This window comes from Rhinolophus ferrumequinum, chromosome 6 (assembly GCF_004115265.2).
Source record: "Rhinolophus ferrumequinum isolate MPI-CBG mRhiFer1 chromosome 6, mRhiFer1_v1.p, whole genome shotgun sequence".
Lineage (NCBI taxonomy): Eukaryota > Metazoa > Chordata > Mammalia > Chiroptera > Rhinolophidae > Rhinolophus > Rhinolophus ferrumequinum.
The window spans coordinates 34,273,730-34,292,394 of NC_046289.1; the positions used below are offsets into that span (position 1 = coordinate 34,273,730).

The 18,665-nt window shown below is 45.5% G+C and overlaps 1 protein-coding gene across 1 annotated transcript; it reads left to right on the forward strand.

The window, feature by feature from the left end:
* The first annotated feature begins 1,597 nt into the window (after positions 1–1,597).
* On the forward strand, positions 1,598–7,704 carry SIX1 (SIX homeobox 1). Its single transcript, XM_033108916.1, has 2 exons — positions 1,598–2,474; positions 4,519–7,704. The coding sequence occupies exons 1-2, from the start codon at positions 1,915–1,917 to the stop codon at positions 4,811–4,813; spliced, it is 855 nt and encodes a 284-aa protein (XP_032964807.1). The 5' UTR covers positions 1,598–1,914; the 3' UTR covers positions 4,814–7,704.
* The last annotated feature ends 10,961 nt before the right edge of the window (positions 7,705–18,665 follow it).

Genomic DNA, 18,665 nt, shown 5'->3' on the forward strand with positions numbered 1-18,665 from the left:
AACCCACACAGTGCTTCTTATTCTTCCACTTATATGTCTCAATATGCAAAGGGTTATGTGGAGCTAGGCTCGGGCTGATGGAATCAAAACATATTTAAAGAAGACAAGCAAGTTTAAAGAGCCTAGAGTTTGTTCTTTGCATTCACTAAGAGGGTGCATTTAAATCAAAAGCGTTTTTGAAGTGTACTTACACTTCTGTTTTGAACTTATCTAATCAGAGATAAGTATAGTCATAAAGTCACTCTCCTTCCACCATTCGGCTCCCCTTATCTCAACGCATTGTTCTTATCTTCTACCAGTCTCAGCTACTGACAATAGATTATCTTTGTTTATAGACACTAATTGTTTTCAAAATCTTTTTAGTAATTGCTTTGGAACAAGGTGTGCAAATGAGGCTTAAGATAATTAGAGCTTCATTTGTTTGTGCAGTTTTACTAAGCATTCTCCACACATACACAAAGTAAGAGATGATGGGACTGAAATTGCAGGACATCTCTCATTCCCTGGCCGTAAAATAGGCCAGCATTGTAATCTACACACACACACACACACACACACACACACACACACACACACACACCTCTTTATTTAATCTTGGAGCCGCTGTCGTCCTCGCTTTGAGGGAAGTGTCCGTCTCAGAGTAGGACAAGGATTATATTACAACCGGACGGCTATTGGAGCGGGACAGTTTTATTTAATTTACACCCCATCCAGCGCCTTTCCTACGAGGTTCCCAAAGCATTTTTGCTAATAGCAAATAAAGCTTCTCGGCATTCCGCAGTCGCAGAAGTGGCCTTGGAAAACGCAACCGCGCAGATAGGGAAACTGAGTCCAGTAGTCTTCAGGCTTAAACCATAGAACATTAAGATGGCAAATCACAAATGAACCCGCCGCTCCTCAATGCGTTCTAAGCAGCTCTTCACGTAGTCCCAAATAGTCACGGGCTTCTGAGAATGAGGGAAGCGCTATCCAGCTGGGAGTACGAATGCCCTTTGGAGGGCGGTAGGGGCGTGAGGGGGGGTGGGTGGAGAAGGGAGGAGAAAATTAAGTTTGGAGCTGAAGCCAGCCCGGAGAGAAGCCACTTTTCCAGCGGCTGCAGCTTGAAGCTCTAGTCTGCTCTTGTATTATTTATCTCGTCCCATAAGCTATTCATCAAACCATTATTTATTCATTCCAACATTAAGGTAATTAAATATGAGCTCACCGGGAAAGGGCAAGTCTGCAAGGGACAGGGACAGGGGTACAGAGGGAGAGGAAGGGAATTAGAAGGTCTGGAGTCATTGATTTGCGTAGAGATGTGCGCGGCTGCCCTTAGGTGACACTAGAGAGGGGGCTCACGTTGCAGGGTCCTGACGCGCTCACCCACTCCCGCCCCCCGGCAGTTAGGCTCCCTCCTAACCCCCTCCCCGCCCTCCACCTCGCTTCCCACCTCTCCGGGTCCTTCTTCTCTCACCACTCCCAATCCCCCACTCCACAGCCTCGCCCTCCCCGCGCAGGGCGGCGCAGCCTCGCGGCCCGGCCCGGCGGCGCGCGGGCTGGCCTGCCAGGGATAGGCGCCGCCCGCAGCCAATCAGCGCGCCAGGGACGCTGCGCGCTTTAAGGCAGCTGCGGAGAGAACAGAAACCAAGTTCCCCGGCAACGAGCAGCATCCACCCGGCGGGAGGCTGGAGCCAGCGAGGCCCGAAAGGCTGCGGAGTGAGCCGGCTGCTCTGTGTCCTGCGTGTGCCCCAGTACTCCTCCTCTTCTTCCTGGGCCGTCCATCCCCAAATCTCGAGTTGCTTTTTCGACTAGGGAAAGCCTAGGGAGGGGGTTAGGAGCAGCCGCGCCCCCCTCCCCGCTGCCGCCGCCCCTTGCTTTTTCGGCTCTGCTCCCTGCCGCGTGCGTCCGGGCAGTGCGCCTCGGCAGGCCCCAGCCATGTCGATGCTGCCGTCGTTCGGCTTTACGCAAGAGCAAGTGGCATGTGTGTGCGAGGTTCTGCAGCAAGGCGGGAACCTGGAGCGCCTAGGCAGGTTCCTATGGTCGCTGCCCGCCTGCGACCACCTGCACAAGAACGAGAGCGTGCTCAAGGCCAAGGCCGTGGTCGCCTTCCACCGCGGCAACTTCCGCGAACTCTACAAGATCCTGGAGAGCCACCAGTTTTCGCCTCACAACCACCCAAAGCTTCAGCAACTGTGGCTGAAGGCTCACTACGTGGAGGCCGAAAAGCTGCGCGGCCGGCCCCTGGGTGCGGTGGGCAAATATCGGGTGCGCCGAAAATTCCCGCTGCCGCGCACTATCTGGGACGGCGAAGAGACCAGCTACTGCTTCAAGGAGAAGTCGCGGGGCGTGCTGCGGGAGTGGTACGCGCATAACCCTTATCCCTCGCCGCGTGAGAAGCGGGAGCTGGCCGAGGCCACCGGCCTCACCACCACCCAAGTCAGCAATTGGTTTAAGAACCGGAGGCAAAGAGACCGAGCTGCCGAGGCCAAGGAAAGGTACGCGGCGTGCTTCCCGCTGCTGGGGCGACCCGGAGATGTCCTCCTTTTCCCTCCGCCCTTTCCCGCCCCCGCAGGCACTCGCCACCGCGTCCTCACCGCCTGCTGGAGCCCGTCCGCCGGGCGGCGCCCGGTCCTCCGCGGCACTGCAGCAAAAGTTCATGAACTCTGAGATGGCTAGCTAGGGATGGGATCTTGTTTGATTTGAGCGCCCGCGCGTGGGCTTCTTGGGTTGTGAGTGTCGGGAAATATTGGCGCTAGGTTTGTTTTTCATGCCTTTTTGGCTGGCTGGGCTAGGAGTGGGGGTTGGAGAGTGAGTTTCTAGATCAGCTAGAAGGGAAGTGTTGATTGGTAACGCGAGGAAAGGGGTTCAGTGGGGGCTGAGGGTCGCGAACCTCTCTCCTCTTGCTCGCCGGAGCGGTGGAACTGGCCTGAGACATCTGCTCTGTCCCCACTGCCGCCCCGTGCTTTACTCGCGCTCTCCTGCTAGTCTTTTGGGCGAGAGGTCGTCGCTTCGTTCTGCACTAGCCTTACAAAAGGAGAAGTCTTTCAAAAATCCACAGAAAAGAGAGCTTTGGGAGAGGTGGCGCTGCATTTACTTCCCGGTGCCCCAAGCCCAGAAAGGATTGCTTCTCTCCGGGACTCCCCGCGCGTAGCCGGGCGCGGCAGCCAGTCCATCTGGTTGTCCGCGCCGCAGCGCGGGACGAGTCAGGGGTCTCAAGTCGCAGGCTTCTTTCCAAGCCTTAGAGCTCAGAAGGCAATATTTTAAAAACCTATCTGTGCCTCCGCCCTCCTCGCGTTGACACCCGCGGCCACCTGGCCCCGCTCCATCCGTTCGCTGTAGAGTTTCCGACCGAGATTCGGAAGAGCGTGGGGGCGGCAGTGGTAGCGTCAGGGAGAGCGCTCCGGGAAGCCGAAGAGTTTGGGGGAAACCTGAGCGCCGAGCCGGCTGGATTTCCTTTGTTCGCTTCCGAGCCTGGGGGGCTGAAAATGTCGCCTCCGCGTTCCACTCTGGGTGGAAAAGCACAGAACCTGGATACATTCAGCTGAAAAGGGCTTTCTGGACGAGACTGGGAGAGGAGGGGAGAGAAAGGGGGAGACAGGCAGGCTCTCCCGGTGGGGAGGACAGGCGAGCACTACGAAGGCGAAAGCAGCGAGGGATTCCAAATCCTGAAGTTTACCAGCACCCAAAGCCGGGACTGACGCTCCGGCACCAGGTGCCGGTTCACAGGCTGTTCCCGGGCGAGAAGTTTCCCTGCGGGGAACGGTGCGCTGGTGTGGATGTCCGTGGGGAGTTTGAAGGTGGGACGTGAGGGATTAAGGATTAAGTGAGTAACACGGGGACTGGGACAGTACGGTTCCAGTTAGACTTTAATTACAAAACGGCGGTCCTACAAGCCAGGCCCGAGGGCCCACTCCTTGATGAAATCGGAGAGACTGGCTGCGCTCCCTGTGTTTACTCAGGTCACTGGGCCGCTCTGGACACCACTTCCCATGACCTGTCCTGTATCTCTGAAACCACAACCTCGGGGCAGGGGCAGGGAAACTCGACGTTTAAGTGTTTCCTCAGATGGGAACAAGACAATTGACTTGATTCACCCCAAACCAGTGTGCACTGGGCACTGTTTATCCCCTGTTCATTTTCTTCATCACCAACAATCATTTGTTGGAAGATTTTCAAACTTAGTTACTTCTACACGTGGTACTAGTTTGATAGGTATTTAAAAATAATTGTTTGGAGAAAAATGAAAACTATGTGTGTTTCAAATAAGCCCTGCTGCTCTGGCTTTCTAAAATCTGGAAGAGATAGGGACCTTGCTCCCCAGGAACTCTGTCCTATAGCTCCCTATTTCTCCAGTCTCTTCAGTCTCTTCACTTCTCAGGACCGTTGGGGATGGGTGGGAGGGCAGAGCCCCTCCATTTGGGTGGATGACTAATTGCACAATGGCCCTTTACTCCTTCCAGCTCCCCTCCCTCCATCTCACACTTTTTTTTAACTTACTTTTTTTTTTTTAACCATATGGTGTTGTCCTCTATTTCTTAGGGAGAACACTGAAAACAATAACTCCTCCTCCAACAAGCAGAATCAACTCTCACCTCTGGAAGGGGGCAAGCCGCTCATGTCCAGCTCAGAAGAAGAATTCTCACCTCCCCAAAGCCCAGACCAGAACTCGGTCCTTCTGCTGCAGGGCAATATGGGTCACGCCAGGAGCTCAAACTATTCTCTCCCTGGCTTAACGGCCTCGCAGCCCAGCCATGGCCTGCAAGCCCACCAGCATCAGCTCCAGGACTCCTTGCTGGGCCCACTCACCTCCAGTCTGGTGGACTTGGGGTCTTAAGTGGGGAGGGACTGGGGCTTTGAAGCAGCAACTAGAGACACTTGTAAATAGAAATCAGGAACATTTTTGCAGCTTGTTTCTGGGGTTCTTTGCGCATAAAGGAACGGTGGACTTTCACAAATCTCTTTATAAAATTCAAAACCAACAGCGATTTCAAGCTTAGTCACCTTCTTCTCTCTGACTCTTTCCACTTTTGCATTTCCCCTCCCAGTGCAGAGATAAGGAAAAAAGAACAACAACAAAAAAAAAACCCAAACAAACAAAAACACCCAGTCACCCAGTCTTGGTTTTGGGCAACCCATGTGCCTGCTTCAGTAGCCTTTTGTTTTATTTTTCCAATGAATGGGAATTACAAATCAACTGGATTTTAATTATTTCTTTTTAATTTATTTATGGAAAAATCTTTTGGGAAGGGGAAAAGGAAAATAGAGAGAGAGAGAGAGCAAAATAGTGAAAATAAGAGCCTCCAGCCTGGGAGGAAATGGTTGCATTCTTAAGGTGAATAGGAAAAATACAATCTTATAACTTTTTTTTGAAGGGGAAAATTAAGTTTACATTTTTTCATATTTAGTGTTAAACAACTTTATGTAGGTTAAAATAAAAGAACAGTATTAGGGGGAAAACAAGTGCCTAAATGTCTTAATGCGCTCTCTGTGAGGCAGTTAGAGATAGAATTGACCATTAGTAATACAACTATTTTTGTCAAATTTAGTGGGGTTTTTTGGTTGTTGTTTGTTTTCTTGGGTTTTTTTATGGCAAACTTTTAAAATGTACCAATGTGAAGAAACACTTTCCTGAATGCTATTTCTTCTCACGCCCTCGAAGCTTTCATATCTGTACCCTACTCCTGTTGAGGGTTTCTCCTGTTCCCAGTTTCTAGCTTGCAAAACATTTGCGACAAATCTGGCAACCTGGTATTTGTTACTAAAACAGCATGTGTTTTCAGGTTTCTTTTCTATTGTACCTAAACCAGTCTAAATTAAAACTTAGTAGAACACCAGGAGTACGATTCTGTTTCTGAAAGATGAGTTGTGTATTGCTGTCATTGGGCCCTATTTTTTTTCTTTTTAATGAATAGTTTTGTTGGTTTCCTACTTAATGGTGGTTATGAATTGCAGGGTACTTTGAAGGCCATCACCTGAACCAAGAATGGTGACTGAGTTAATTATATGACAGAAAAAAAAGTAGCTTTGGGATATTTATTTATTTTTTTTGTTATTTAGATAATGCAGTTTTGTTTACCACTAGCTCTTCTCCACAGCATTCATATGTTAAGCCAGTTCTTTTGTATTAACAAGTTTGACAAGACTGTGAAAGTAAAATGATTTATCTGCTTAGAAAAAAAAAAAGGGAGGAAACTTGAATGAGGATAGCAACTTTGTGAATTAACCTGTACAAATAGAAAGCAGACCAACAGGATAGGAGCTCTTTGCAGTGCTGCCGGGTAGTTCAGAAAAATCCCAGTAATCAAGTAGGCTCCATATTATTTTTGCCTGGGGCAAAAATGATGTATCTTTGTATTTAGCTTTTAAAATTAGTGAAACAAATGGCATTATTTATTAAAATTCTACTCAGGATAACAGGATTGGCTTGCTTGTGCTTTGTAAAATATTGTTCCCCAGAGGGAGTCTATTTATTTTCTGACATGACAGTTTCATAATTTTGTTTTTTCCCTATCCGTATTACCATTAATATAATAATTTCTTTTTTCTTACTTTTTCCTATCTTTCCTGTCCTGATCTAAGAGACTGAGTTGGGAGGGGGCGAGTTAAGGCCTTATTATTATGAGATTGGGTTTTTTTTTTTTTTTAGTGTCAAATGGATTTGACTGAGTTCAAGGGAGAAGGGGTCACTGTACTTAACTGTAGTCACTTTTACTTATAAAGTAATTTTTCCCCTCAGTGATGGACAGATGTGCACACAGCCACTCCGAGACCATCATTTGGATTGGGAGCTCAGGGTCCCAGTCTCCCTTGTTAGTGTTTTGGATCATTAAGTTGGTGTTTATTTAAGTCACTAGGGTGTTTATTCTCCACGTCTTGGGCCATGGAGAAATGCCACCCTCTGCAGGAGGGGCTCTCACAGGGGATCTCCTCACATTCTTCACATTCACTCCCCAAAACAAACACCTTGCACAAAGATAGCTTTCAATGACCCTGACAGGCTTCAAAGGACACCGCGGAAATCTCCCTGGAAAATAAGGAAGGGCCAATTACTTTAATTTCTTACATGCCCTCTCTTCCTACTCCGATGACTACCCCCCACTCTTCCAGCTCTGCTTAGTATAATTTTAGGGTCGTGGAAGTTCTGTCTCCTTGGGCACCCGAGCCCACTTCCTGCTCCCTTGCTTGGTGAATCTTGGAAATGTCTGCAGATCTGGTGAGGAGCAGAGCGGGCCGGTCCTGTAAAAGCCCCTGTGATTACTGCTTGTAAACTCGTTAAAAGGACAACTTTCTGTCACAGTCATAAACTCTTTGTAAAATCCCTGGCACTCGATCCAGAGCGCGCATATTCCAGATGTGTTTAATAAGAAATTGCACAATACGCCTCCCTCCGTCACCCTCGGCTCAGTCTGGCTAAACCAGGGAGAAGCAGGAGGAGGACAGAAAGCTGGATATTGCTTTGGGTTTTCTTGGCAATCATTTTAGAGAGATCATTAGGGGGAACTAACCATATATATATATTTTTTTCCCCTGGAGGAAATCTTGGAGGACCAGCTATTAAGGGACCTCCAATTTACCTTCTCGGGTCGCAGTTTAACTGAATCAAAAGCCATTTTTCCTTTCTCCTCTACAGATTTCATAACGATAGCCAAAAGTAATGAACAACTGCTTATAAATAAAGTGTTTTTAGGATGAAACCTTACAGTATTTTGCCAAGTAAGATGAAAACAGAAACTCTAGGACGATTTTTTTGACGTTTTAAATTTGAACACAGAATTGTTTGGGTCCTCACTGCCTGCTCGCCTTGACCTCTTGGCTGAGAACGAAGTTTCCTAAATACTCGGAGGCCAAGGGGCTTGGCCGGCGGTTCCCCAATTTTTGGCTTAACAGGTAGGGACTCAAGGCCCCACAAGCTGCGGGCAGGGAGACAGGCGCCTCTGGGGCCGGGCACAACCGGGTCTTGAACCTATTCTCCAAGCAAGGACAGCTTGGTCTTGACCCCGAGCTGCAGCGGAAGCTTCCAGGAAGAGGCATTGGCCCTTGTGGGTGATCTCCTACTTTGCTGAGCAGTGACCCCTGTTACGCCGCACTCCTCCGCACCCTGAGGACCAGTAGGGCACCTGGCACTGAATCCGCGCGGAGCCGCCCTTCCTCTGCTCCGCAGCCGCTGCTGCGGCAGCGGCGCTTGCGGCCGAAGGGGGCTTCACTCCTACCGCCTCTCCCGCCTGGAGGTCTTTGGTGAAGTCTGCAGGCAGAACTCCAGGTTGGGGATCCAGAGGCTCATGTTCCGTTCTGCAGAAAACGGGGAGCTTCTCCTGCCACCCGCACACTCCGGAGGCCGCTCTTGCCACTTTGCCCTCCCGAAGCGCGGGGAGTTGGGGCGCCTCTGCTCTCTGCTACCGGCATCACAGCGCAGCTCCAGGAGCGAGGCCTGGTGACCCGACCGGTGGAGCCCCTGAAAGCAGAAGCTGCGAGGCTGGCCTCGAAGGGCTAGACAGTGGAGGAGGAGGCGGCCTGAGCTTCGCGGTACAACGCAGGTGCTGTCTTCCGGGGCACCCCGGAGCCACTTCCCAGGCCCAAGTCCGGGTTCCCTCTCGTAGTCGTGGAGCTAACGTCCGGGCGAGGCACGTGAGCGGCGTGGGACACATTACTGCGGGGTTGGCCCAGGCCCTGCGGCGGTGGGATCGAGCTGTCATGGCCTCTAGCTGCCCTTGGGCGGTCCGCCCGCAGGTGTCGGCGCGCTCTGGTTCTCAGACCCCGCGCTTTGCGCCAAGGGCAGCGGGCTCAGGCCTCAGATTCAGGTCTGGAGGCGGCCTAGGCCAAGCCGCCCGTTCCCCGCTGTCCTTCCTGCTTTACATATGGCCCCATTTCCTTTGCTTCCTCTAGCCTCGGCCTTGGCTTTCCGACCCGCGCCCTCTGCAGAGGGGTGCCAGCCAGAGAGGGCGCCTCTTCCCAGGTTTGTCGCTGGGACTTCAACGGCTAGGGAGAGCGGCCCTAATTTTGGAGTCTTGGCCAGGAAGCGGCGGCAGCTTCGCTTCCTTGGCGGAGCCTGCTAGAGAGTTTCCCCCCCAGGGCGAGGGGCGAGCATCGGCCTCTTCTCCGCGCACGGCCCGGGGCCCCAGCAGGAAGGCACTGGCCGACGGCCGCAGGATGCTTTGGGATGGGCTGTGGGGGCACATGCATATTCTGCCCTTTGGTGGTAGGTGGTGTTGAATGAGACAGGTGAGTGAGGGTTAAGGTGAAGAGAGTCGCTGGTGGTCCATGTGCTTTCTCTGAGCTATTTCTACTTTTTTCTGAGCTTTTCCTAGGAGTAGAAGACTAAAAACTCTTCCAGACTACCTCCTCCAGCTGCCCAAAGCCTGCAGAACCTGTGTTGGTGCCCACTTCACCCTTATGGGGCAATTCAAACTGAGGGTAACTGAGGGCTCAGTCGTTTAGCCTGCAGGTATGCGCTGCAAACCTTAGGTGGGGACTTCTGAGGCCCCTCGAGGTCACAGTGACCCCCTCCCCCAGTCTGACTGAATCCAATAACTCCACCTGGAAGATTCTCTAAAGGGATGGGTGAGCCAGCCAGGGACAAAAAGAGTCAAAATCGTGGACTTATCGTCTACCCAAAAAAAGCGCTGCCCTGGAAAGGCCGCGTTTTCTCTAGTGTTTTAAACCGAGTGTACACACACGACTTTGTTCCAGCTGATGAAATTGGAAACCTGTTCTCCCACTGAGGATGACAATCAGTGTTTTAGACGCTGTGGTCCTTTCAGACAGCGAGGAACAACACTGCAGTAGCATTTAAAAACAAAGAGAAAGAGACTGCTTGAGGCGCGTGGACGCCGGTCTCTTCTCCAATCTGAATTTCAGCTTCTTCCCTTTTAACTTGTTAATGGACAGCTGGGACCCCAGTTCTCAGCAGGTAGAGCACAACCCACCTAAAGGTTTGCTCCTCTCCATTGCTTTGCGAATGAGAGTTCCCCACCCCCTCCACTCCTTTGGAGAGAGAACTCACTAATTGTTTTCCTTTGCCATAACGTTAAAATATTCTTAAAATCACATTTTCCCCCTGTGATCTAACAGGAAAATGCAGAAAGAAAAACAAACAAAAACAAAAAACTAAAACTCAAACAATCTTATCTTTGAGAGAGAGAAAGGTTAACTTCAGATTTAACACACACTTAAGTGTACCTGAAATGGCTACCCAATTGTAATTAAAATACTATTAGGTGATATTGGCTGCTCTCCCTTCTTTACTGCCATTAGTGGTTGTCATTAAAATGACAGATAGATAAGTAGGAAGACAGATAGATTCTGGCCCTTTACTTACTATAATAAGGAGGCACTGGAAATGTGTACCAGCTTCCTCCATCTGGTCCCCTGTCCTTTCCACCCTCCCTAACTCAGAACATAAATCTTTTATGGGACTGACATAGGCACATCCAAATAGAAACACTCATGGATTAACACAAGCAAATTTATAACAATTTGTTACAAATTTTATTTTAATTTAGGATTTAAAATTGATTATGGCTTTTAAAATGCCATGGCTTATTCATAATAGATACATGGGGTTTTTTTGCGTGGTGGTGGTGGTTCAGGATCTGAGCTGATATGCATGTGGGATCTTAAAGAAAACACACAGTCCTAGACTACATATTTTTACTTACATAGGCCATTAAATTGTCTTAGGATTCTTAAAGAATATTGAAACGTTCTTTAACATTTCATAGAACTAGTCAGTGAGCATTTCTGATACAAAATTTGCAGGTTCCAGCCAGCAAGTCTGTAAAACTGATTTTCTAGGTGTTCTCTACTTTATATTAAGTATTTTTACAAACTCAACCACTCTCCTATTTTTCCCCCTTAAGGCATGGCTTTAGCTGCTTTGCAACACTTCAATTCTAATTTGAGTTGCCACTTATCCAAATGATCTAAATACCAGGAAAAGGCAATGGGGCTGTGAAAAAAAGAAAAAAAGAAAAAAAACAACCAAACCCAACCCACATAGCTGTGACATCTTTAGTTCTCACACAGATATTGTATTTAAATTGTAAGCATCAGTATGCAATGATGTTTCCCTTAACTTTTGCAGCTGTGTATGTGTGTGTGTGTGTGTGTGTGTGTGTGTGTGTGTGTGGTGGGGACTGGTATGATTGGTGGAGGGGAGCAGAAACTTACAGTGCTTGTACAGAAAATGCACATTTTGAGGGTGAGGTGACATAGTCAGCAATACCTTGCAAAAGACAATTTTACCTCTAAGTCAAGGAGGTAATAACAAGGAAGAATCATTAGTTCTGTATTTATTTAGAATGCTGTAAATATGAAAGTAGGCAACAAGCTTTTTTAGAAATTAAGGTAGACAGGTCAACATGCCTTTGTATCTATGAAGTAAAAAGAACATTTAAACAATTGAAGCCTTGTCTTTCTTCAGATATGTGGTGAATATTTTCTATGCGTTGCTGATGCTATATAAACATAACATGCTTCCTCCTAAAGTCAAGTTTTTGATTTTAATTGAAGAATAATATTGCTCAGGGCTCTACCTCTGAGTATAAATAGCTAATCTAAGAAAATCAGTTCTGGGAATCTGGAACCAATGGCTGTTTTCAAAATAAACAGACAAAATCTTCATCTTAAAGAAGGCCAGGAGGCTTATTTTTACATAGAGTATATCCTGATTTCTCACAAAAAAACCTTTTATGGGAAAACTAAATGGCAGAATGACAATGGAGGCCCCCTACCATATTTCTATTAAAAAAAAAAATTAGTCTGATTTAAGGCTCCCAAGCTGTCCTGGTCAACTTTTCCAGCATTAACATATCTTAGAAGCAAATCTGTATGCATTTTCTTTTTCCCTCTAACTTTTGTATTTCCTAGGGAAGGAAAGAGATATAGGAAAAATAAAAATAGAACCAAATATAAAAAAGAGGTATTATTTAAAGTGTGTATTATAATATTTAATACATAGCAGTTAAACAGTATCCAGACAACTAAGAACACTAGTATGCTAACCTTTCTGCTTTTGTTCAACGAAGGCAAGAAGTAGTTTTTTAAAAAAAATTTCCTCTGGATTAAGTTAGGAATGAAATGAATGAGGGAAATTTTGAAACTGTTTGGATTTTCTAGTACAGAGCCCAACATGGAGACTCAACAAAGTTGACTTAGAGTCTGGGCCAGGGGAAACACCAATTTACAGAAATTACTTAGAAACTTCTGTTAAGGTAGAGCTTTTCTTGTTATTAGGACCAAGCCCAACTGCACTGACACCCAGGCAGGAAGGAGATGTTGGAATCTACCTAAGTTCAGAGACCACACCTGTGGCTCCCTTCGGTAGGTAGAACCGGATGATTGGAAGATGCCCCATTCTCTCTTGGTTCTCCCATGTTCCAAGTCCCACTAAGGTGGGAAACCCCACAAACTAAGAAATTGCAAAATGGAGTGGGATGTAAAGATGTTCTCTCCAACTCTCATTTGGGTCATTTGATGTGAATGTGTGTATGGGGTTTTCTGAAAATGTATTTTTAGTTCCCCTGGGGGAGAAGAAAGAGTTAATTTGTTTTCTGACAGGTTTCACACTGTGGGCAGGTCTGCCAAAAAGAAGAGGAAACAGAGAACAGCCCTATGATTAATTCTACCTGTTTTCCCATGAGCGATCACCTGCTCCAGGGGTCATGAATAGCAGGTAGCTCTCTCTCTCCAGGGCTCTGAGAGCTTCGTTTGTTTGGTGACAGCTGAGTGACAAGGCCTGAAACCCGAGCCCATCGCCCAGCCTGATGGGGGGATAAAAACGCTGGATGTTCCCTCAAACATTTCAGGAAATGAAAGTTGTAACGCGATCCCTCCTGCGCCCACATCTCCCCCAGCAAACACAAAAGCTCAAAGGAGCCTTCTCGGATTGAATTCGGCCTGGAGTTGATGGAGGGAAAGCGGAGCCCGGCGCGGGGTGGGGGGAGGAGAAGGGAGAAGGTTGGGGCTGCGGCTGGCAGGCTTTCTGAGCCAGAGGAGGAGAGGAGAGGAGAGCGGAGCGATTGCTGGGCGCGAGAGGCCCGGGCGCCCCTCGGGACCGGCTTCCACGCCGCGTCCCAAGCGCTCTGCGCCTCCAGACAGCGTAGGCCGCTACCGCCGCCACGGTCCCATCTGTCTTTAGGGTCAACGCGCAGTGGGAAGGAAATTCCGAGCCTCAGGCCCAGACCCCTGCAGGGTTAGCGCAGCCTCTGCACAAGGGCCTAGAGTCCCCTGGCAGCCGCAGCGTAGGCCGGGCCAAACCTTGGCGCCCTGGTTGGCCTAGGTGGAGGCTCTGGGATCAGGACCCCGGGCCAGCTCTTGGGCAGAGATGTCTGTAACGACCCGGCCCCCGGCCGCGCAGGGTGAACTGCCGGGATTCGGAGGCCGAGCGGTGACGAAGCGCGGGCCTCACTCAGCTCCCTCGCGCTCGGCCGCCCCCATCAGTCAGCAGTATTCATCTGCTTCTGGGCCTCGCCCGCACTGGCAGTGGAAGCTCTCCGCTGGCGGCTGGGAGATGGCGTGGGGGTGGGGGTGGGGATAATGGGAGAAGGGAGAGCTAAGAAGTTCACGCTCCCACCCCCACGCGCGGGACCGTACCTGGGTCCTACTCTCCTATCAATCACCGCGCCCTGCGCGGGTGCAACCTCAGGGTTGGTAGGAGGAAGTAGACCCAAGGCCTCTCAAGGCGAGTTTTTCTCCTTAACCTAGACTGCTGCGACTGCTTTGTTCTCTTACAGAATTTTCTTTTTCTTTCTCCATGAATTCAGAAATCTTTCCCAGACAGCATAATCAGACCCCATCTCTCTCCCTAACCTACATGGGGACTAGGTGGGTGATTGTTTTTCCTTTTTAAAACATTACAGAGAGAACTGACTTGGGAAGGAGTATAAATGCATTGTCACAGATCCATCACGTGCACACATTTGTAAATTGTGTGACTTTGGGCAAGTTACCTAACTTCTCTGAGCCTCATCAGGGAAAATGGGAACTATGACACACTGCAGGGGTACTGTGAAGCTTAAATGAGCTGAAGTATTAAATGTAAAGTGCTTGGCACAAAAGACATTTAATGACTAGTAGATACAATTATAACATGCTTGAAGCCTCCTTAGACTTTCACAAATCCGCCTGGGAAAATTCCTATGATGCTAGAATTTCCAGTGAGGGCAGATTATGGCCATTTTCTCCTTTTGTCTGAAATACTGAAAGAAGCACAAGTTATTCAGATAGAGACCTAAGGTCCGATTAGTCTTTGACGGTAGCCAAAGCTGAAACTTATTTCTTGAAGTTCTGAGCCTAGAATATAGAAGCTTAACTCCAGTAATTTAATTCTGGAATGATGTTTAAATTTACAGTCATTGGATTTTGTCATCTCTATTGTTTTTCATGATTTCAATACTTATGTAGATGGCATCATATATGGTAGAATTCCACTGATGAACAATAAAACCCACTTATATGTGCCTGAAAATGACAAATTACTTAGAAGGGAACTAAAACATTCAGCTGAGTAGATAGTTTAAGGCCCCACCTAAATGTGTCAACATAAGTGCAGAATAAGAACCTACTTTGAAGATTTAATGCCTTGCTGATGTTAGCACAGTGCTGGATATAATAGCACCTGATAAATATTTTTTTGAGTAAATGAATAGGCTGATGAAATGACGGAGAGTCTTTAGATAGAATACAATTCCCAGAGTTGGAATTTTGCAGGACCCTCTTGGGTACATTTCTTCTCTTGTGACACTCTCTAATGATCACCAGGGATGAATAGCTCATTTTGACATATTGCACATCCTTCTCTGATTTCAAGGACTTTCTCATTCAGGTATTATTGAAAGCAAAATGCATAGCTGAAACTTGCTTGGGCAAATGAAAGAGAGAGAGAGAGAGAGAGCGGTTCTGAGATTATGTTGGGACTTTTTCCTCCTAGCCTGACTCAGTGGTAGAACAAGAGGACTACTGATAGGAGGAACAAACCAGCAAAGGTAAACATAAAACCTAGAGTAGGTGGAACATGCATGTGGGAGGTATCTTTAAGGACGGATCCTCATGTACTGCAATCCCTTTACAATGACTTCATTGTCATTACTGGAAGAAGCATTTTGTGCTTAGCTCTTTAACACTGCATTTTCCTCCAGCACCTTCATTTTCTTCAAAAGTATCCTAGCCAATTAAAAACTGTACATAAGTTTAAGTTTTTAGTTTAGAGGATTGATCAAGTTGTAGTCAATCACCATACAGGCTCAGGAAGAATTCAACACTTTTTTTATTTAAAAATTTTATATTACACTCAAAAGTTTCCTTGAGGTTGATGTAGAGGGAGCAGATACATGTTTAGAAATTTACTCAAAAGTCCTGTTATATACATATACTTTGCTCTATGCCTGCAGAATTGGACTTGTCCACACAAATGCTTATTTTTGGCAAATACATGTTCTACTATGACCTTTATTTGCAAAGTAAGGATTTGAATGTAAGCAGTACACACAGATGGATAGAAAAAGTGAGAGTTCTGCTCATCACTTTTAAGAGTGTGTCCTATAGCCAGAGAGACATTTGGTAGGAACTATGACTATATTGCTGCTCAATTATTGGCATATTGTGAAATGATTTGTATAGTGCCAGCGCCAGGATTTCTCAGAATTCTGCTTTCTGCCATTGCTTTTAACATGATTGAAATAAGTAAATATATAGTATTTTTTGTTTCTAAATTGTTTCAGCATCCACATGTTTAGAAACACAAAAAATATGTCCATGTGTTCACTCAAAAAAATAAAGAGAAATAAGAAAGACCATTTTATGCTGAGGAATAAGTTAATTTAAATTAGATTAAACTTTGCAGAGGGTACTTCAAGGAGGTTTGGGTAGATTCCAAGCTTTAGCATATCATTCAAGAAATGAGAGGCCTCGGGGCATTCTAAAAGGCATGTCCGCTCTAAATCAGCTTTAGTTCATTTCAAATAAAAAAATATATGACTGAACTTGACGGCTGGATAAAGAGGGGAGTCTTATTTCTACACTGCAGATGTATCATAGTGAAATAAAATAAGTGTGGAAATCCAGGCTCCTCAATTTTAGAGTTTCTCTAAAGGATTTATAAGTGCTGAATCAGTAGTTCCTGTTCAATCACTTAACCTCCACGAAACTGAAAGACTTACTTGTCAATATGCTCAGAAGTATAGTAACATTCTACTGGAAATTAGTTATAGCTAAAATGAATTAGCCCTCATGGAATGCTTAGAAGATAACATACTATATGTTTTCAGTATATTTTATGATGAATGACATTTTATGATTTTAATTATAGGTCAATCTCAGATAGCTGACTGGTCTTTCAACTGTTAAAAGCATTTTTCCCCCTTTTGATTAAGGCCAAAAAATAAAATAAAGAGGGAAAAATACGTCAATTTCTAAACAAGGAATGAAATGAAATACAAGTTTTATTTTTCAAAGTTTGAGTTTTTAGCATTTTATGGTGATAAATTTACTGGAAAAACATGTACATGACAAATGTTATAAATTGTGACCTTAAAACTACATCATGCATGACTTTAAGATAATGAAGACTTGAAATTGAATAATTACCTGAAATAGATAAAATACATAAAATATAGTAAAACAAAAGCACCAAATTTTTGTGAAGATATCCACAAAACTCACAAACAAGCCTCAAGATTGATTCTAATCTTTCATTACACTTCTTATGAACAACACAAATGAATAAGAAAGACCTATTTTCTTCTCTGGTGCTTTCAGCGTACTTCCCTTGAGAAGTGTACCAGAGGAAGTATGGTAATGAGGATTAGGAGAGTCAAATACTGCTAGCCAGTGGGTGTACGGTGGATTGTATTACCTGCAGGAGTGGAGGCAAAATACCCATAAAATAGCCTTTCAGATTCAGTTTGTCTCAAATTACGTTGTGAAATTCAGTGGTTTGGTACAGTTGTACACCCATTGGCTCTCAAGAATTAAACAGAGTTGTGGTGGGCCAACCCTTGTGCAGAGGGACATGCAGGTGGTACCAGGGGTTTGGGGGTTTGTGGTTTCCTATGGGAAATTCTTTTGGTGATTGCATCTCCTCCTGGGTAGAGTGGGTAAGACGTTGAAGGTCCAGAGCCTGACCTATAGCTCTTTCTTGGTTCACAGGCCAGTCTATATTGTGAAGACTAATTTAATGCAGACTATTATTTGTAATTCCAGCATTGACCCTCTTTGACCGAGCACACCAACTGGTTAAAAGCTGAAATCATATCTTTCATCTATTAAGAGAAGAGAGTTCTAACATGCCATATTTCTTAGCTGAGAAATAAAACCTCAAGTCCTGACCACATAATTCACCTTAACATTCTTTAGTTCTCTTGGAAGTGGTATCAATAATCCTGGCATCCTGGCTGAAATTCAGATTTAAGACCTCCCCTATGCTCGTTTATATACTAGCCATAACTGAAAGTGGTATTTATTCTTCACTTCCTGTTCTAGATTTTAGTGTGGTGTTTTCCTGTGGACGGCTGTTAAGCTGATGGCCGAGGAAGACTTTCTGTTTAGATATATTTCAGTTGATTTACTCTCTTAAGACTGAACAAAAGGTTATAATATCTACAAATACTTTTTACAGGAGAAAATATAAAAATTTCTAAATTCAGAAATTTAGAGGTAAGATAAATTATTGAGGCTGTACTAATGGCTATATGCATACTGTAACTATTTGGGCTACAAGTTCGGTAAACTTTTTAGTAAGAAAAAAATCAATTGTTGGGTTTTATAGGAATCAATCAGTGGATTATTCGGATGAGTGAAGTACCATCTCATACAAAGTGCATCCATGGTTAGCTCAATGTCAAAGTGATCTTATGTTGGACCAGCTTTTTTAGAGACAATAAACAAGACCAGCAGTGAATTTCTAATGTCCATAATTTTTGGTAACGTATGAGAAGCAAGAGATCACTGTAACATTTATTTTCTCAGCAATTTGATTTATCTAGTTGTCTCTTAAAACCTGTATCCTTTTTTTTTTTTTTAATGTCTTCCTTTTCCACACATTCTTCATTACCATTCCAGGTAGGTTCAACGTAATTGCCTTTACAAATGGAATAAATACTGTCTTTATTGAATGATTGATTCCTTCATCTTCATCAGCAGTGGGTAATTAATTAAGGCTAGTGGGAGGAGACATTAGAGATGGTAATGAAGGTGGATTAAAAGGGATGAGAGGAAATATTTTTCTCTCCTTTCCTGATAAGGTTGTACTTCTAATTAGCCAAAGATTTGAAAAAAGGAAAAATGTAATGCTACAAGTGATTAGATGATTGAGTGAACTTTTCTGTGCTTGCGCTGCCTGATTGAGCCAATTGCTTTGTATATAGGCAGCAGACATATCAGCACACTGATGTCTGCTAAACTTCTGGCCCCATTGCTTTCACCAAAAATGAATCCAAATGTTTAGATATACTATCAGTGTTACAATTATATTAGAAATTTTGCCTGGAATGAAATCTCAGAAAAAGTAAAATTCATGGCCATGTATGTACAAGCAATGACAATAAAAGTAAGGTTTAAAACAATACACATCTCATGAGATTTCAGACTCAATAATGTGTTTATAATGGATGTAAAGGAAAGGGGTGGTGGAATGTACCTTTCACTTTTATAGGAACATTTCTCTACCTTGAGAATTTGACAATAGTTAGAAA